Source organism: Mercenaria mercenaria, chromosome 10 (assembly GCF_021730395.1).
Source record: "Mercenaria mercenaria strain notata chromosome 10, MADL_Memer_1, whole genome shotgun sequence".
Classification (NCBI taxonomy): Eukaryota; Metazoa; Mollusca; class Bivalvia; order Venerida; family Veneridae; genus Mercenaria; species Mercenaria mercenaria.
This window is the reverse complement of record NC_069370.1, coordinates 12,658,711-12,680,756: the sequence shown is the minus strand read 5'-3', so window position 1 is coordinate 12,680,756 and position 22,046 is coordinate 12,658,711. Positions and strand designations below refer to the sequence as shown.

The 22,046-nt window shown below is 34.1% G+C and overlaps 1 protein-coding gene across 2 annotated transcripts in view; it reads right to left on the bottom strand.

The window, feature by feature from the left end:
• Positions 1 to 15,881, bottom strand: part of LOC123559842 (galactose-3-O-sulfotransferase 2-like) — a 36,663-nt gene extending 20,782 nt beyond the window's left edge. Inside the window, exon 1 of one of the 2 annotated variants that reach the window (XR_006688041.2) lies at positions 3,907 to 4,730. Coding sequence is in view for 1 of the 2 variants with exons in the window: in XM_045351962.2 (XP_045207897.2) it covers positions 15,589 to 15,605 (17 nt within the window). In the remaining variant the exon portion in view is untranslated. Of the gene's footprint in view, positions 1 to 3,906; positions 4,731 to 15,588 lie in introns of those variants that run through there. The other variant, XM_045351962.2, reaches the window with a different exon arrangement.
• Between the last annotated feature and the right edge of the window lie 6,165 nt (positions 15,882 to 22,046).

Here is a 22,046-nt window from a genome sequence, read left to right as displayed (position 1 = left end):
AACGTGAAATGGAATAGGGTTTTGTTTTCTGATGAGTGTAGATTCAATTTGTTCAACGCAAACGTAAGGATACGTGTGTACCGTCGTCGTAATGAACGTTTTGCAGATAATTGTGTTGTGGAGCATAAGCGTTACGGCGGCGGCAGCGTTATGGTTTGGGGCGCAACAGTAACTTTAAGTCAGAGCTAGTGATATGCAATGGTAATTTGAACGCGCAAAGCTATATAAATCAGATTATTACGCCAGTTGTCTTGCCGATATTCCAGCAATGTAACCAACTTACGTTCATGCAAGATAACGCTCCTCCTCACAGAGCCAGAGTGACAATGAACTTACTAAACAATAACAACATTCCAGTGTTGCCGTGGCCGGCTCCATCACCTGACTGTAACCCTATAGAGCATCTGTGGGATGAGTTAAAACGTCGAATACGTCAACGTCCTAACCCTCCAACAAACGTACAGGAGTTAACGAATGTGCTGATTTATGAGTTGGGCGCATTCCTCGTCGAGTCTACAGGAATCTGTGTCGCTCAATGCATTCTCGACTTCAGGAAGTGATCAGGAGAAATGGGAGATATACCCGGTATTAACGTTTAAGCTTACTGACGTGGAATATAGCGTGATAACGTAATAATGGAGAATGTTATCATCGTTATTTTTTTTCAGATGCATTGTTGATAAATTGCTAATTAAATAAATTGCCAGTTCATGAGTGTTGTTTAATTAGTTTAAAAAAAACTCCCAACGACCATGTTGTTGCGTTTACATATCTCGTCAGTGTACTGAAGCAGAGCTAAATTGTGATTGCCCATTGTACGTTGACATTGTCATCAACATTTACGCCTGATGCCTAATGTCTGTACCAATAAAAACTTGGTCAGAATTTTTGTCAATATTATAATGTTGAATAGTTAGAACTACCCACATGGTCACTTGATCTATTAAACCGGTACCTGTAAACCCTTCTCAGTACAACACAATACAATACAATATCCATTTATTTTCTCATTTCATATGAACATATGACAGAATAAGGATACAATATGACAAATGTTTGTAAGAGGCTGTTACATGTGTTTACATTACAAAATATTGAGAGAAAAAAGAAGAAACAAATGTTCTTCTAGCATTTTACAAAACAGTACATATGTATAGATACTATTATATGTGTAGTAATACGTAGTTTAAATCAATACGGCAAATATCAATATGGAGTTGATTATCTTAAGATGTCTAATTATGATTGCAAATTTTCATGACCCTTAATTTGATATACCATTAAAATATTACGAACCCATTAAAATTGAATCTGACATATTTAATGAGACCATTAATCATTTTTTAATAATTAACGGCCATTAACAGAATGTTAAAAAAAAAATAATGGCCCCCATTAGTTCTTACTTATTAATGTGGAATTAAGGGGTACTTTTAAATGGCACATTAATTTCATGTCAATTAAAAATGGACTTTTAAGGAGCCTGTTAACTTATTTTAATGGTTCATTTTAAGCAGCTTTTCATGGCCATCAACGTCATTTTAACTAGGTATATTTTACCAGTGTTTTAATATACTTATTTCATGGCTTTTTAATGTATGGCATTAAAACTATGGTCATTAAAATCCCATAAATAGTAGGAAGTAATGGGTGAACTTTAATGGTGACCTGTTAAAACTCTGTTAAAAACGTTTGAAAAAAATAAGGCCAATTTCACGACCCTTTTAATGGCATGTGCATCCAGTAAGGACTTGATGTACGATTCAAAATAGATTTTGGAAATAATAACGTCCATAATTTTCTCATTAGACAAAAATAGAAGAAAATATGAACCAAACAGAATAGAACAGAGATTTGATTTTTCATCCAACTGTTTAAGTAATCGCAACTGTGTGGTATGAGAACGATACGAATCAACATGAATATTATTAGTTCCGACAGAAAACTAAAGTTCTTTTGAATATTGAAACATTCGATGAAAGAAGAACGACGACGTCAATAAGAAAGTTTTTCTTAGGAAATTGCATAATCTGCAAGTTGTCGATTAGTTTTGGGCTGCATTTATTTAAATAAAAGATACTACAGGCAGCATGATTTCCCCGCTGTACGAAAAAAGGGAAATTTACACATGAGCAATAATATCATGTCTATTTTAGAAATGAAATCCAAGCTTGAAAACAAAACAAACAAAAACAATGAAAAAAAATATAAATAAATAAAAAAAAAAACAACAACAAAAAAGCAACATTTATAATAGCTTGCTTTCCATGAGTTTGCACGACTTTAGATAGACCTACATTTTTGTCACAGTTCTGTTCGTGGAAAGCATGCAAAATAGTCACCTTTACAGCTAAAGAAACTTTAGTTTACACGGGTAAATCTGATTTCACGTTTTAATTGTATAATAAGCAGAAACAGATATTTGAATGGCATATTTGATATATATATATTTATACAAACTAAGTAACTTAGACACTATAAATAAGTAGACAGGATGAATCAGTAAATATATCTTTTTAAATGAGTTCGGATCTCAATGATACATATACTGCAGTGCTGATAAGAATAGTTAGAAACTTAATTCATAATTAGCTCGACCTATCGGAGAAAAAGTAGAGCAACTGCACTCGTCCCAACGTCGGCGTCGGTGTCGCCGTTTTTTAAAGTTTTTGATAAAGTAAAATATCTCTGTTACTATCAAAGCTATTGACTTGAAACTTACAATAGTTATTTACTATCAAAGTATACACCAGGAAAAACAATCCCTATAACTCTGATTTTAATTTTGATAAAGTTATGCCCATTTTTAACCTAGAATTTTAGGTTAAAGTATTTAATTAAGTGAAATATCTCTGTCTGTTACTATCAAAGCTATTGACTTGAAACTTAAAAAAGTTGTTAACTATCAAAGTCTACACCAGGAGAAAAAAACTATGACTCTGATTTGAATTTTGACAGGGTTATACCACTTTTAACTTAGATTTTTGGTTAAAGTTTTATAAAGTTTTTAATGGCAAAGCTCAAATTCAGATTCAAGCACTAAGAAAAGTCGAGCGCGCTGTCTTACGGACAGCTCTCGTATAACAGATTCTTTCTTTCCTTGCTTTCTATGGAAAACATTGCAGTTTACAGTAAGGATCAAGGCCAGATAATAAAACAAGTGCGTACGTGTTTTACTAACATGTATTTTACTTTAAGTTTGTTAAATTGCTTGTTTCTTTTGCCATTGCCTATGTCAAATACCTTATTGCTTAGTTTATTTCTTTATTTTATCAAAGAGCAAACCTCTAGGCAGGTACTGTTGAACAAAAGAACTGTTATATATGGAAAGGACATTCAAACAAAAATGGGAATACCTGTATCATCACACAAGTCTCGTTTTTTTCCGAGCAAAACTATGATACTGTCTGAAAGTTCGTTTATAATATAATCCTCGGATTTCAATGTTTAGCCGTCATTTTCTGGTCAAAAGAAAACAGAACAAACAAAATAATAATGTTTTCTTTTTCAGTTACATAACAACATGATTTCCGCAATATCATAAGATAACATAACGCTTTTTTTAACAGAAATGTCTTATATCTTTACAAGAATGATATTTCTATATGAATCTACAAAAACAACATTATTTATATCAAAAACTGCCTATATGTTTTGTTTCTTGCATAATGTATAACAAAGAATTATTGATTTGGGTCATGAATGACATGGCTTTAGCTAATGTAAGGGAGACAATCTAATCTGAAGGGAAAATCTTTAACACAGTAAATAATTAAGGGAGAGAATTCTCGAAAATTCTCGTTAAAAGCTGACCATGTGAAATTAATAACTTAACTTTTAGCTTCCGCATCGATATGCGCCATTAGTTCACATAAAAATGTACCATTTAGTATGGTTTTGACTTACCAGTAGCTGCATCCGACAATATAGTGAAAGGGTCTTTTCTGTAAGTCTTCTTGCACTAAATTTGAAGATTTTCGGTTATATTCATGTACACCCAGCAAAAACTGTCATTGAACTTATCAATTACAAAAACAGTATATTGCCAGGTAGGTAAAAAATAACGCATTTTCTCATTCATTGCACATGTCCGCAGCAGTCAAGTTTCTCCTACTGTCCGCTTCCAACAACGCTTTCAACTGTTCAATGAAACATTATCCTCATTTGCTATGCCTTTGCGTATTTGAACAAGAAACTGTTTCCTTCCTTACGCTTTAATAAAATGAACTAAAGCAATTTGCCCTTGCAAGGAATTGAAATAAATACAGTATATGTTTCCGAAATGTCAAAATTCTTTCCTCGCTCCGCCACTCGTGAGAATACTATTTTCGAAGCTTACTCAATGAAACAAATTGCTATTCCGTACATAAATTAACACAAATAATAGCAACACGAGAATTCCTGGCTAACGAAAGTCCAATATGATGAAGGGGGGAAACATGATAAGAGCGCAGTGAGAAAAACGTGCGTAAAATGGTCACGAGGATCTACAGAGTGTTTCTTCATCATACAGCAACTGATATTAAATGCGGTAAAGTAAATAAAACCGAATAAATTTATGAATGTTTTACCTCAATGGCTTGTATGTACATCTTTATTGGTTATGTTAAAAAACAATATCTTTAGTAAGATATAAGTCTCAAACGATCCATTATGTAAATTACCGAACGGTCATCGGACAGTGCAGTATTTAACATATTGGATCGGTTTTGTCTTATTTTCTATTTATATGGTTGTCAGACAAAATAACTCTTGATAGAAGACTGGAAAAATGATTTGATGCAATCAAATATGTAGGCCTGGAGCAGTGGTAATGGACATGTCAAAGTCATTTGTTTGTTTACCTCATATTATAATTATACCTAAATTAAGAGCATGTGGGTTGAATTAAGAGCATTAGGGTTAAAAGAAAATACATGCCGACTTATGATGAACTTTCTTTCAAACAGGTCTCATTGAGTTAAAATTTATAAATAACGTTACAAATGACTGGCTACAAAATATAAAGGAAAGGAAGTGCCCCTAGGCTCAATACTTGGACCTCTCGTTTTCCAAAACTTTATAAACGACATTTTTATTGCGTAAACAAATCAACATTGTATAACTATGCAGATGATATCACCTTATCTCACTCAATCGCAAAACCGTTGAAATTACGGTTGAATCAGAAAGTGAATCCCTCATACATTGATTCAGTATAAACCCAATGCATGCCAACCCTGAAAAGTTTCAGTCCATCTGCTTAGGAGCTAAATCAAACAAAGAGGTCAAATCTTTTCATAAGGGATTTAATGAAATTATATGTGAAAATGAGGTCACACTTTAGGGTATATACCTAGTTTATCAACTTAATTTTGACCATTAAGTTATGAATTTATGCAAAAAAAAGCTTCGAAATAACTAAATAAGTTACAGCGACTAAGTAAATTTTTAATCAAACTACAAGACTGGTTATCTTTATACTTTTATCAAGTCCAATTTCAATTACTGTCTACTGAGGTGGTGCTTCTCCACTCAGTTCAATACAGAAAAACTAGAAAAGCTACAATACAGGGCACTTAGAATTGCTTTAATGATTATGAATCCTCTTATGGTACGCTATCAATAAAAGTAAATATGTCAACCTTACATCTGGACAGGTTACGTGCATTTCAAATGTATAAATAATCTATGCCCGAAATATCTTCAGTCTCCTGTAAATGTTTCAAATTCTAATTATGGTTTCAGATACATAAACATACTAGAATTACCGTATGTGGGGACAATTAGGTACGGCAAAACTCTTTCCGATTTGAAGCCGTCAGGGTGTGAAACAGCCTGCCAAATGACATGGGTACTGTGGATAAGTATAAAGACTTTGTCAGGCTTTTCCGAACATGGACAGACCCCAAGTGTATGTGTGCTATGTGTAGCTAGTCAGCTTACCTGCCTCCCGTGTCCTTCTAGTGTTTGTTTTTTTCATCTCCTGTTACCCCTTAGTTAAATTTGTGTCCCTTTTCAGTTGTGTCTGCTACGCTCTTTATGTTTTCGTTACTCTTGAGCCATCTTGCATGAGTGTTAGCATTCAGGTGATATATTTGTATATGCATGTTAAGATTGGAACTTTATTGTATATTAAAAGGTTTTATCTATCCAGCCATAACTACAGCACTGTGTATGCATTAATTAAATGTTGGTCAAGTAATGCGCGTGTGGACAGGCCGTTCAAATTATTGTCTTTCAACTTAGCATATATGTAAGTGACAATGAGAGGCTGTGCTGAACGCATGTACAGGGCCATCTAAGGTCAAGGTCACAAATTTCCGTGAGTACTATTAATTAATTTCGAGTGTAATACTAACAAAGATTTAGTATCAATTTTCCGCTTTGCCTGCTGAACTCAGAGGGAGAAATAATTGTGCTGTCATACTAAGAGGCGAACCAATCTATCTGTTGTTTTTTCTGCCAGCCTCAACAATATCCTTCCACCGACTGCACTGCCAATGACTTTAAAATAACTTAGTTGTAATATATTCTACTTACCAAACCCCTATACAAAGAATGTATTACGTACATTCTAAAGAATCTGTATTTACATATTTTTGGTATCAAAAATCGTGTCTAAATCGTGTCTACGTAAAAAGTTGATTTTGCCAATTGAAAAAAACATGATTTTTGATATCAAAGAATTTCAAGAAATCAAATTTTTGATATGGGGAAAAAAATATTTTGATATCAAAAATGTATTTCATCATTATGTCTCCCCCAGGAGACATATTGTTTTTGCTCTGTCCGTCCGTCCGTCCTTCCGTCCGTACGTCACACTTCATTTCCGAGCAATAACTGGAGAACCATTTGACCTAGAACCTTCAAACTTCATAGGGTTGTAGGGCTGCTGTAGTAGACGACCCCTATTGTTTTTGGGGTCACTCCGTCAAAGGTCAAGGTCACAGGGGCCTGAACATTGAAAACCATTTCCGATCAATAACTAGAGAACCACTTGACCCAGAATGTTGAAACTTCATAGGATGATTGGCCATGAAAAGTAGATAACCTCTATTGATTTTGGGGTCACTCCGCCAAAGGTCAAGGTCACAGGGGCCTGAACATTGAAAACCATTTCCGATCAATAACTAGAGAACCACTTGACCCAGAATGTTGAAACTTCATAGGATGATTGGCCATGAAGAGTAGATGATACCTATTGATTTTGGGATCACTCCGTCAAAGGTCAAGGTCACAGGGGCCTGAACATTGAAAACCATTTCCGATCAATAACTAGAGAACCAATTGACCTAGAATGTTGAAACTTCATAGGATGATTGATCATGAAGAATAAATGACCCCTATTGATTTTGGGGTCAGTCCATCAAAGGTCAAGGTCACAGGGGCCTGAACATGGAAAACCATTTCCGATCAATAACTAGAGAACAACTTGACCCAGAATGTTGAAACTTCATAGGATGATTGTACATGCAAAGTAGATGACCCCTATCGATTTTGGGGTCACTCCATTAAAGGTCAAGGTCACAGGGGCCTGAACATTGAAAACCATTTCCGGTCAGTAACTTGAGAACCACTTGACCCAGAATGTTGAAACTTAATAGGATGATTGCTCATGCAGAGTAGATGACCCCTAACAATTCTGGGGTCACTCTGTGAAAGGTCAAGGTCACAGGGGCCTGAACATTGAAAACCATTTCCGATCAATAACTAGAGAACCACTTGACCCAGAATGTTGAAACTTAATAGGATGATTGAACATGCAGAGTAGATGACCCCTATTGATTTTGGGGTCAGGCTATTAAAGGTCAAGGTCACAGTGGCCTGTTCATGTAAAATCATTTTTTGGAAATAACTTGAGAACCACTTGACCCAGAATGTTGAAACTTAATAGGATGATTGCTCATGCAGAGTAGATGACCCCTATTTATTTTGAGGTCACTTGGTCAAAGGTCAAGGTCACAGGAGCCTGAACAGTGACTTGAGAACCACTAGGCCAAGAGTGTTGAAATTTAGCGGGATGACTGGACATGCCAAGTAGATGATCCCTATTGCAGCCAACCATCAGTGTCTCTTTGACTTTCGCTCCTGATCCCTATTAACCTCTTGCCTATAGGACTTTGCATTGGGGGAGACATGCGCTTTTTTACAAAAGCATTTTCTAGTTAAGATTTGTATCTTATTAGCTTTAAACTCGCATACATCTCAGATGTCTATGAGAATAGAAATTGTAAGCACACATGTAAGGATAACGCAAGTTTTGTTGTGTTATAATATCTGCAGAATCCCTAGTGATTGGTTGGTGCCCGAGCCCGGCACGGCGAGGGTATCCATGTAGCCTGGGGGATTGTGAAGATGTTATAACATGAAATGAACACGCATTAACGCTTTTCTGGTATAAAACGTGTAAAAACTAATAAATAAATAAATACGTTGTCCCTCTACTTCAATAAAATGTCTATGAAGTGCGTGGGAATTAATATCCGAATTGTTTTTTCACCTTGACGTGACTTATTCATTATACATTATCCGTTGTTGGACTGTTATACGCTTACGCTTTGCCACGGAACGGGCATAGACAAGACAATTTTATTGCAACTCATTTAGGCTTAAAAGCCCATCATGACATAAATGTTACATAATACAAGACATACAGCAAACAGTGGTGCACATCACGATATAAAAGTTACTATAAAGAGTTATATAACATGTAGACGAACGACAGAAAAGACAAAGTCACAACCATAAAACACACAAACAAACAAAACAAATGCGGAGGAGGTCATCTTTGACAAGTTTACAAAAGTTGTACAACTTGACATAGATCTATTTAAATCAATAAACAGAAGCATAATTGATGCTTAGATAAGTAGCTTCAAAACAGAAGCAATCAACCAAATAGACACTATATATATATGGGCCGTTTAACAATACATTTAAATACAACATATATAGAACAATCAGTTCAATCACAGCCTTGTCGGAACGAAATACAAGACCTGAAAAAACACACACATTTAACTACAACCATAATATAAAACATATTAATATAGAGTATTACAGAGTAGACTGTCTAAGTTTAAATGCATTCAATATAAATATTCCTAAATTTTGTATTATTTTCTTATTTTCGGAGTTCAAAAGTTCTATAGATTTAAACATATTTGGTCTAATCCAGTAATTTCTTGGTATATATTGTTTTCTTAAATCATTATACAAATCACATTCTATTATAAAATGGTATTCATCTTCTAATTTTTGACAAATAATACATTTCCTTTCATCTAATGGAGTGCTAACTGGTCTTACCCATCTTCCAGCTTCTACTTGTAATTTTTGAGAAGATACCCTTAAACGTGTAACAGATATACAAAATTTATTTCCATTAAAATATTCAAGATACGGATGAAATCTAAAAATTGAAATTCTCTTATACAATAAAGCTCTAGAAGAATTATTTATTCTTGAATTCCAATTTTGTATAAATCGATAATTTAATCTTTGTTTAACCATATATAAAAACATATCGACATTACCTACACCTTGATATATCCAAGCATCTACAAAACCCAGCGAACAAAGTAAATCTTTAAGTAAAGAGCACCAGTTACGTCTACCATGATTTTCAAAGTCGTTTTTTAACAATGTGTATGTAATAAAAACATATTTATTATGGCCAAGTTGTAATATTATTAACCAATATTTTACTATATTATACATGTGAATTGTTCTGTAAGATACTCGACCCAATTCGCCATATATGAAGTCATTTTGAGTTACCTTTCTAACTCCTAAAAGTTTCTTGCAAAATTGCATGTGCACCCTCTCGATGGATAAATCATTTACAAAACCCCAAACTGCAATAGTTTAAAATAGGTGACACAAGCTTATCAAATAATTCCAATTTATGTTTTGGTGATATATAAGTAAACTTATACAAATATTTATTTAATTTGAATATTGCATTTTGTGCTTGGTCTGCTAAAGTATTTTGGGCTGTACTCAGTGACCCTCCACAAGTAAATACTATACCTAAGCAACAAAATTTATTGACATTTTCAATCCTAAAACCATCATATAGAAATTCTATGTTTCTTGGAATACTACCTCCTTTTTTAAAAGTCATTACTTTTGTTTTTGTAACATTCACTTTAAGTTTCCAAAGCATGCAATAATTATGTAGCAGAATGGTATTATTTTGTAATTCTTCAGCAGAATTTGCAAATATAACTATATCGTCTGCATACAACAATAAAAATACTTTAAACATATTAACATCTATTCCAACTGCATCACTATTGATAAATACATCTTCCAAATCATTGATAAATATTGTGAATAAAAAGGGAGATAAACACTCTCCCTGTCTGACCCCTAATATACAAGAGTACTCTTCGCTTAAAGTATTACAATATTTAACTCTAGACTTAAATGATTCATGAATTGATTTTACAATATCTAAAATGTTACCTCGCAGTCCTAATTTTATTAATTTATACCATAGATTATCTCTCACCACATAATCAAAAGCCTTCGTGTAATCAACAAATAAAGTATACAATTGCTTCCCTTGATTCAAAAAATGCGATATTAAACCATTTAATACAAATACATTGTCAACAGTACTCATTTTTGACCTGAACCCCGCTTGGGCCTCAACATATACCTTGCAATTCTCAGCCCATAATTTTAACCTATTATTTATTATACGAGTGAATAGTTTACCTATACAGCTTAATAAAGTAATGCCACGATAATTTTCAACGTTATTTATGCTTCCTTTTTTTGTGTAACGGAATAACGTAACCTTCTGACCATCGCTCAGGAAAATAACCTATTTCAAATATTTTATTGAACAAAGAAAACAAAACAAGCACTATAGTATGTTTACCGTTTATAAAAAATCATTAATAAGTAGATCAGGACCGGCAGATCTGTTATTTTTCAATTCTTTAATCGCACTATTAATCTCATCTATGCTTATTTGACAATTTAATTCTTGAAACATTATTTTAAATTCTTCGTGTTCATAACGGTTAACAAAATTTAAAATGTCTTCATCCGGAATGAAAAATCTGTCTTGCGGGTTATTTACCGCTTTAAAATACTGTTCAAAAGTAGATAAGGGAATAATTGATTGTTTAACACCACTCGATTCCTTTAACATATTCCAGTATAGACGAGCATTCTTATATCTGGCTTTCAATAGCTCACTAGTTTTTTCTTTATCAAAATTATATCTACATTTTCTTAACAAAGATTTATAATCAGATCTTGCATTCACCATATATATTCTGTTTGCATCATTTGGGCAATTCCTGTATTTATTCAAGCACTTATAAAATATTTGCTGCTTTTCATAACAGTCCTCGTCATACCATGGCTGATTGAAATCACAGTTATGTACGCTAGACTCATTATCTGTTTTTATTTTCTTCATAAAAGGGGAGGCAACATTACTAAAGATAATTTCTAATTTCTGTATACAATTATCAATGTCACAACTTGAACTACTTGACAAAATACCATTAGATAATATGTTGAAGGATACTGTATTCTCATCATTCGACAATAATAATAATTCAATGTACTGATCTTTTAACTCAGATTTATATAAAAAGGTGTTTTAACAGCACTGGAAACGAAATTTACTTCGCATAGTATTGAATTTAGTTTTCCAATGTACTTTCAATGTTTGTTCATTTACTTTACATACGTAATACATGTTAATCTAAAAGCGCTCCTATAAAGAAATTGGGGCGTTGGTCAAATCAGAACGAATTAATGGTCAAATTGAATGGGTTGTATATATATCAGAGAAGCCATAAATTTGTCGTCATTTTCTCACATAAAGAATGAGACGTGCTTGAAGAAAAAAGAAAAGAAAAAATCTTATGCAATAAAAGTAAACAGTGACGCTCGCGATAAATTACCGGTATTTATTCGGAAATCGTTCATGAAATGATAATCATGTGAAAAACAGTGAAACATATAAATTTGTATGCAGTTACGCATGCGCAACGTTAAATGTGAATCGTAAAACGAAAGTTAATTGCGCCTGTGCAGCGGGAGAACAATGATGACCGTGAAAAATCTGAATAGTTTCATTTATAACAAAATAATCATTAATCAAAAAATTTCACAAATTTATTTATTAACGCATAAGAATGTATGTTTAAGGTTTAAGTTTGAAATCGCGTTTTACCTTAGAATACCTGCTAATTTGTATAACAGTTAAGGGGAAGGAGATTTTATTTCAATGATCTGCTTTAAGCTACAGTCACACATACGAATATGTCCGTGCATTGAGGTACGGTGCGGATGGGATTGACACAGACTTTAGCTATTGGCCAATATCTTCGTCCCCATCGGAGTAAGTAAACACTCCAGTGACAGCTCCAGCTTCCTCAGATGTGCCCAGTTTCACCATTCATCATCGAAATAGTCAAGCGCGGCTCAGCGCGCTGTCTCCTGTGACAGCTTTTAAATTGTCTCCTCTTACGTGAAAAAAGTTTTTCTTTTCCAGAGCATAATGTGAAAACTATACGAAGGACCAACTTGATACTTCACACAATTGTAGAAGTCATTGAAAAAAGTGCAGTAACTATGACCTATAAATCTAGCTGACTCCATTTCCGAATTATCCCCCTTTATGTAAAAAAGAGTTGTCCTTGGCCTCCCTTATGTTTAAACGATTGTCCAGAGAATAACTTAAAAATCGTATAAAGGATTAACTCTATACTTAACACATTTATTGAGGTCTTTGAGAAGAAGTGCAGTAAGCCCTAAAATGTTTTGTTTCCGGTATCCCGACATACCCTTAACTTTCGGCCGGACCCTTAATGTTTTTTTATGACCTTAGAGATTTTTTCTTCAACCTTTTAATAAAAAGTTGCTAAACTGCACTTTTTATACGCTCGAAGGTATGTATAATGTTATACCCGCGGTGTTCGTCTGTCCGTTAGCGACTTCCTGTCCGCTCCAAAATTCTTGAACCCCATGAAGGATTTCAAAGAAACTTGACAGAAATCTTCACCACATTGGGACGACGTGCAGAACGTATACTCTGGACGGCTCGCTTCAATATTAAGGTCATACTAAGTGACGAAAGGTCATATGAGTGTTTCATGTGTCCGATCTGTAACTCTTGCCCACACCCCCCACACCCGACCTACCTATCCTGATTTTTTATCTTTTTACTAGAAACAAACAATTATTTTTACTAGGCCTAACTAAGAACCATACCTCTATATGCCAACGATTTTTAAACTGCCCCGCTTTTCTGATATTTGCTTCCTGGAGCATCCATCAGTGCTTCCGATTGCCTTGTTTCAGTAGTCAAATTATAGTTAAGTTATCAAATACAGAAAAACATGAGAGGTATTTTATGCTTAAAGTCTGACATTTACCTCAATAACTCAAAAAAATATGATGCAATACCTGTCTTTATACTACAGATACTTTGAAGCCGGTTGTCAGTTTGTGACACACTTACATACTTTACTTGATCGATTCCTATCTATCGCCAATTTTGCCAAATGCCACAAAGAAGCTACTACAGATTTTAGAAAATGATGACAAAAAAAATATTAAAATGAAGCTCAATTTTAGCAATTGAGCTTCAGTTTGGCAATTTCTCTCAAAAAGTGGCAACAACTTTCTTAGGCGCAAAGAAGGAGACCTTGCTTTGTATCTGAACTCTGAACCGTCATAAATAGTCAAATAAAAATAATACTAAAAAGCTTCGATTATTAAAGCTATTATACGTTGTATGCACCCAAAATAACACGTGAGCTTCTAGAAAAAGTCAAATGTTTTTTGTGCGGCTTGTTCACAATAAGAAACCTGTAGTATAGTGCATTTCTACAAGTGTGCGAAGTTTATAATTATGGATACCAGAGAATGATGTACTCCTGTGAAGGCCAGACAGACTTAGTCAGTAACCGGACCTTTAGACCTGAAAATGGTATTTACAGAGGGGAGGCTATATTTTATTACTATATTTTCTTTTATCTTTAAAGATGGGAGATGATTTCAAAAGTTTGCTCTCGTATTTTTCTTATCGTTTTATATTGTGACAAGAAACAAGAGTTTATATACTTCTTTAATCCAGGGAAATATATACGATCGCAAAACAATAAATAATAAATAGCATTTTTTTTCGTGTCTGATGTATTAAAATGACAAACTTAATGTTTTCTTTAGTATTTAAGTCATGGATTATGCTCTTAACTTGTTGAATTCGCTGTACTGCTTAAATAGATAAATAACAGTGACTACCGAAAGTTGCCTGTGTTAAACTTTCATAATCAATATGCCTCGAACCCGAGTAAGAACTACTTATTATGAATAAAATACTGGACCCGTAGCCACTGCCAATAAAATATTTAAATAGAAAACACACACGGCAACTTTATGACAACTATAATCATAGCTTTTACCAGCAATTACCTCATATAATGGCAATACAGTACATAATAGAACATGTATATTGATTACCAGACCTCTAGACTCCGGGTCTAGAGGTCCGGTTACCGGGCGTCTAGCCACTTCCATAAACAAATGTGGAACCAGTTGTTGCCGTCGAAACACCCTGTGCCGCAAAGCTGAAAAGAATTGGCCAACAAGTAAGTTCCATAGGGACCGTTCCATATTGATTTACTATTGTCTGAGTGTAAGAAATAAAAAAAAGAAATAAACTTACTTTGATAATTTAAAGCATTGCAAGTGATGGTAAGAAAATCCTTCATCCGTTCATGTAGTGTCTACTTTCTGTTTCAATTTGAATATTTTGATCAGACAGAAGGGTCAAATTGCTGAAGTAGAGCAACTGAAAACTTCGGTTTATTTTTACATAATCGGTACGTCATCAAAATTTTTTCTGATAAACATTTATTAAAATTTAGAATTGAGTAATGTGTCTACATGTAACTTACATCTTAACCTTTCATTTCGCGAAAACAGACAACATCCAGTTTTAATACCGATAGGAATAAAGCTACAGTATTGTACACGAATAAGATATAGTTTAAATTTCAATACCTACTTTCTCTGCTACAAAGAAATGATGGTTTTCCGAAATAATACAAAGAAATGTTTCTATCGTCAATGTAGAAAGTATATCAACTTTGACATTTCGGAATAAGTTATATCCCTTGGTCAAGTTTATAAATAGCTTTTAATGAGTACGAAAACATTAAACAGTATTAGTTTCAGACAATATACAACATGCACAATTATGCTTAAAGTGCTTTTATCTGAAGAAAAAAAAAAAAAAAAAAAAAACAATTTAATTGTACTCACGACACCATTTTGTTTTCTGACATGAAATTTTCTTAAAAGATAAGTCAGGGTACTGGGTGTCTCAACTTTAAGCAAAACATGAACCCTACTTAAGTCATTTCTTACGTATCTTATGTTTAAGCTGTTTTATTTATAGGACTTAGGTTTTTGACTTAGACTAAAGCTGAAATCACTACAAACTTTAGTAAAATCTTCAACTTAGGCTAAAACTTACACATAACGATTAGACGAATATAACCATGAATTATCAGATAAATTAACCAAAGTATAATACATAGAAGATGATTGTAATATAACTTATACCTTGTAGTTGTTCTCATTTCAGTCGCTTCTTATTTGTGAATAAAATTGTGAAAATCCAAGTTTTACGACAAAACAGCAGATATTTTATTCACCAAACAATTTAGTATCAGCACATTATTTTTTACATTAAATGACATGACAGTGCATATCAAATACCATTGAGGTAGTATATAGATGGATCACTATACTACCTTCTTCCAAATGCATAATAAAGAGATAATGGCGACTTCGAGCAAAGAACGGATTACAGGACAAATTCCGCTTAATAACAACTTTTGTCAGAAAATAAAGATGAAAGAGATAAACATTCTAAGTTATACGCTGGTGAAACAGGAATAAAATTTAGTAAAATAGAACAGTTTTTCTGCAGCGTTGAAGTTTATAAGAAAATTAATTTGACGAAGGGCTTTCCTTGTCGTGCCCGAAGGCTAGCTCAACCCTTCTGCCAATTATTTATATTTTTCTGGTAGATGCGGGTTCTTTGGGTGCTACACAACTGGGATCACTTATATTTGTTCCCAGAACAATCACTGAAACAAAGCAATGATTATCTTAGATAATATTTATTACTATGTAAAATCTATGCGTATGTTTTACAATCAGAAGGCAAGTGCAATTCCAGCATTTACATTTATACAATACATCGAAATTCCAATTATACATGTACACTTGATGTCCTAACAATATTACATGACATACTAATTTCAGAACAATTTACATCAAAGTCATAAAAACTAATACACTTATAAATAAGCTCTGTAACTAATGATGTAAAAGTACTAACCTGAAACAAAGCAATGATTATCTTAGATAATATTTATTACTATGTAAAATCTATGCGTATGTTTTACAATCAGAAGGCAAGTGCAATGAAGCATTTACACTTGCTCTCAATTATTGCAATACAAAGCCATAGATTAAAGGTTAGTACAATTCAGGTCGGGGTAGACAAGGATAACGGTAATTTATTATGTCAAGTATAGGGTTATAGGATGGAAAAGATATACGGATTTATAGTAAAGAGCATTTGGGTGAAATTGTTACACTGAATCTTAAAAAGGGTGTACTCGATTTAATTACAACAAAAACAATTTTAGTATGCTTTATATTTTATTTAAGAAGATGTAATCAATTAATTTCAGAACAACACTGTCATGCCCTATGACAAATTCATGTCCAGTTACGCATGTGCACCGTTTAATGAGAACCGTGAAACAAGAGCTTATTGCGGCTGGGCAGCGAGAAAACAACGATAACAATGAAAATCTGAATAATTCATATAATTATTATAAACCGTTAAATTCCACAACTTATTAATTAACGCAAAATAATATCAGATTAAATTTAAAATGCTTCCATTGCCAACAACTATGGGGAGGCAGATTTTATTTAAATTATCTGCTTTATACATTTAATAAAATATTTTTCTTTGACTTCGGCTTTAAGTGTCCTGTCATAAATAACTTCAATTAACGATGTTTAACGGGATCAAAAGTGTAAATAGTTTGATGATTTTAGAGTCATACTATCACAAATTAGTTTATTAATCTGCAGTTGGAGAAATGTGTGCCACTCGTGTCGACTCATACTGTAGTTTGCCCCATAAAAAAGGTTATAGTCATAAAATTGTTAATGTGTATGATTAAGGCAATAAATCAATTTTAAAAGCTGGCGAATATGAAATTGGATTTAATTTTGTATTAAGCCAAATATGGTTTAATATTGCACGTGATCATAATGTAAAGAATCTCTCTTCAAATGAATCAAGATAATACTTTGTTTCACCGTGCTTTGAATTTACATACTATTTTCTCGAAATGTAAAAACGCATTTTTCAATAGAAGAAATAATACTTTTCGTACTACATGAAGACGTATAAAATAACGAAAAATGCCTCCCTCCCCCCCCCCCCACCGCACCCTCCCCTTCCCCACAAAAACCTCATCACTCCTTTACCTTGTTTAACGAAAAATCCCACCTCCACCATTCCCCCGCCATTTTTACTGAGTTGTCTTTTTTCTAACAATTTGAAATTCAGTCAGTTAAAAAGTTTATAATTATCACTTCATGAAAATCATTATTTTACAACATTGTTGATATTTTCTAAATCTATTGTTTTCTTAGAATTAAATGCAGGGTGGAGCAACAGGATTTTGTCCGCCTTAGTCATGTCAAATGTTTTAATTATGGCCTCTGTGCGAAGGCTCTAGAAATTCACAAGGTAGAATTTGACACTTTGCGAACTTTCAAGTAGCGTTTTGACATTTGGCATGTGTAAAATTGACCACATATCATACAAGGTGCAGTTTATCTTATACCAACATAGCCAACCGGGTTTTTTTTTGTACACGAGACTTCAAAGTTGAACAACAAATCCTGTTTTGAAAAATGATTTTATTCCCCCACCCCTTTGGATAAAAAACAAGTTGTTACGGTGATTTCGTTATTTTGTTAAATGCAAAGGATATCACAAAATATACAGCTAGACATAGTGGTAATGGGGGATTCGTTAAAATGTCAACACGAAAGCTGCGAATATGACCACTATTCGAAATAAATTATTGAGAATTCCTTACAAGGAGTTACCCGGCAGACGAATAATAGATATCCGTCAATTCAGTAATAAGTTCGACGAAGGATTCTACAGCTGTGGTAGTGCATTTTATGTTTATATTTAATGTTAAATAAGCGATTGGCGAGTATAATTTTAAAGAAATGTGTTTGTTTTAAATGTGTAACAAAGGTACTGTTTAATATATAAGGTATGCTAGAATTCTTATGATACACAATATACTGGCCATTTTACAAATTTCGCAAAGGTCGCATTTTTTTCAGTTTCAGGTTTATGTATTGCAGAAGGATAATACATGCGGTTAATGCTCTAATGGTGTGACTCCGTGTAGAACGGTGCGACGTCCCCAAAAATATGGCATACAAAATATGAGATCTGTCGTACTTCTTACCTTTATAAAGTAGATTTTTGTAATCGACAGCGACTATGAATCCAGGGATCGGAGGTTCGATATATATCGCCAATATCTAGAAGTACATGTATGAATTCGCTTTTTGCAAAGGTGTTACAAACATGACATATGCAGTGGTGAGATAAACAATATAAAGAAAATACGGTGCCATCTTGTCTTCCCACAAGTTGTCTTTACATATTATTTACACTGCATATGTTACGAAGATTTTTTTTTAATTGAGCGCTAACAAAATGTTTATAGCCTCGGACCCTGATCTCTGTTAATTCCGTACATAGGTATGACACACATAGCATAGGTGCAACGCACGTTAATGTCTTTCTAAATATCCTTGGTATTCCTGGAAATCACTAGAAAATATTGAAAGAAGTAGAAAGACTAGCTGGGCCAGTTATAGAAAAGTCAGCAAAAGATTTGTGTACCAAAGCAAGTGAAAATGTGGAGGAGATTTTCCAGAAGCAATGCAGCTATATAGTTTCGTTCGATGAGCAAGAGAAACAAATCCCTTTCGAAGAGGCCATGGATATTCTTGAAGCTGCAGATGGTATTTATGCATTACGTATCTTTTAACAAATGCAGATTGTTAAGCATGGCTAGAGCTAGGCTTATCGCATCGTCAGTTGAAGAACCTAAAAACTCGGATTATTCGTACGCGTTTACTGTAAACGTACATATATATAAGCGGATATCTAATTTTAGCGCTATTAGCGCAAAGCGGACCCTAGCTTATTCATATTAAGAGACGTTGTTACGTTGTTTTACTTATATATATCCCCTGTTTATGCGGCAATGTTATTACCTGTAAAGAATTCATGACTGGCCGCTTTTTCCGTGACGAATTATCTACGCGTAAAATGGTTACAGAAAGAACTTGGATTTTATGCATCGAATAACATTGAAGCAAACAAATATATGGCTAATATATGCCATAAATATTTTATTAGTTAATACAGGTGTGATTTTCCGGATCCAAACGACAATTACTCTTCAGAAAATAACGTTAGCGTATATAGAACTTAGCCAACCTCAGCACAGTACGAAAAAAAAAGCGAAACCTAGGTGAAAATGAGAAATATTCAATTAAACATGAAAAATTACTAATCGCCAAAGGTGATACAACTTTAGAAAATTTGAAAGGCCCTTATAGGGAAGATACGCTTTACGGCGTAGCGTATTTTATGACAAGTACTAGGAGGGACTACATGTCAAGAATATGACGGCATATGGTCTGGAATTTAGTTGAACCAAAAACTGGTCAGAACCAGATTAATCAGTTTACATTAGCGCTGGTTGGATAAAGACAAAGGAACGCGTTTTTGTTGATTATACAAGAAGGAAATTACAATTTCAATCATATTTAAACTAGTTGAGCGCTACTGTTATTGATTACTGAGTGGATTTGGAATACATAAACAAGGTTTGAGTTTACTGACGATTTATAAGTTACTGTGTCGTTTAGTACAGAATCATTGAGAATGGCTGACAACCGCTTGTGTGTTGCAGTGTGTTCGACGGCTTCATGTAGAATTTACACTTAAAAACTTTACAAGAAATTACGACTTGTAAGAGTGTTCGGTGTCTGATAAGGGTCTAGTTGGACTCAAAGCGTGCGATTCACATACTAGCTACCACGATGCGGCAACTTTTTTCAGGGATCGGTTCGAGGAATACCTCCTAGACATCAAACTTACAATCATTAACTTGAAACAAGGGGACAACGATCTGGACTCTCCTGCTGAGCCCCTAGTCGTAGCCAATGCGCTGGACGAAATCAGTTTAATGCTGCTCAAAGATTTTTTCAAAGACGCTTTTACAGGTCCTTGCGACATGCAATCATGACTGCGACAAGAAGCTCCTACTCAACGGTCATATGGGAGTGCATTTTATCTAACGCAGTATATGTAATTTGGAATAAACAAGATTTCCTATTTATGTCAAAACTTAATCATGACTACCCACTTTTTCATGTTATTTGATAAACATGGCCCACCATGATGTTTAACCATTAATATATACATGTACTTTAGTGACTTTTGCTGCATTCCAAGACTACAGCTGTTGCTTTTGATAATAACTTTTAAAAATGCATCCAAATGTAGTCATCGGCGAGCTACTGTAGTAGTATCCTACAAAGAACATTTTGTGAGCTATTGTCTTCAAATCAAAGCAAACAAAAAGAAACAATTTCGTATCGGTTAGCTTCTATGTGACTTTATAACTTTGCACAAAATTGCATCTAAAAACACAAGTGCATTTGTATAATGTTTCTGTGAGGCACATTTTTAGTGCAAATATAATCTTCTGCGAGTCATAGATTAAACGCAGTAGCATTTAGCATTGATGTTTTCTGTGAGTTGTTGGGACGGACTACACGTCAGGAATATGACGGCAAATGATCTGGAATTTAGTTCAACCAAAAATCGGTCAGAACCGTAACAAGTTTACAATTAACGTAGGTTGGATAAAGACAAAGGAACATACGCGTTTTTGCTTTACTGCTATCTTGAAAGAACCCTTCACATTTTGTGACCATTTGTTAATTTTATACATTTGTGTTCACTGAATGTTTGCCATTTGGAACGAACCCTTCACATTTCGTTACCATTCGCCAAAGGCTCAGGGTGAGCTATTGTGATCGCTCACCGCCCGTCGTCCGTCCGTCGTCCGTCCGTCCACACTTTCCTTTAAACACCATCTCCTCCTAAACCACCAGTTAAATTTTAATGAAACTTCACAAGAATGATCCTTGGGTAACCCTCTTTCAAAAGTTTTCAAAGAATTGAATTCCACACAGAACTCTGGTTGCCATGGCAACGGAAAGGAAACACTTTAAAAGTATTCTTGTCCAAAACCATAGAGTCTATGGCTTTGATATTTGGTATGTAGCATCATATAGTTGTTCTCTACCAAGATTGTTCAAATGATCTCCCTAGGGTCAAATAAAGCCCCGCCCCGGGGGTCACATGGTTTATATAGACTTGTATTGGAAAATATTTTAAAAATCTTCTTGTCTGAAACCACAAGACCTAGGCCTTTGATATTTGATATGTAGCATTGCCTTATGGTCCTCTACTAAGATCGTTCAAATTATGTCCCTAGGATTAAAAGAGGCCCCGCCCCGGGGGTACACAATTTTACATAAATTTATTTAGGAAAATTTTTTAAAAATCCTTTTGTCTGAAACTGCAAGGTCTAGGCTTTTGATGTTTGGTTTGTAGCATTGCCTAGTTGTCCTTTTAAGATTATTCAAATTATGTCTCTGAGGTGATAAGAGGCCCCACCCAGGGTTTTACATAGACTTATATAGGATGTTTTTAATCTTCTTGCATGAAACTGCAAGGCCTAGGCTTTTGATATTTGAATCTATGTAAAGTTTAGGGCCCCCAGGACAGGGCCTCTTTTCACCCGAGTGGCCCCAAATTTTTCATAGATTTATATAGGAAACACCTTTAAAAACCTTCTTCTCTGAAAGTC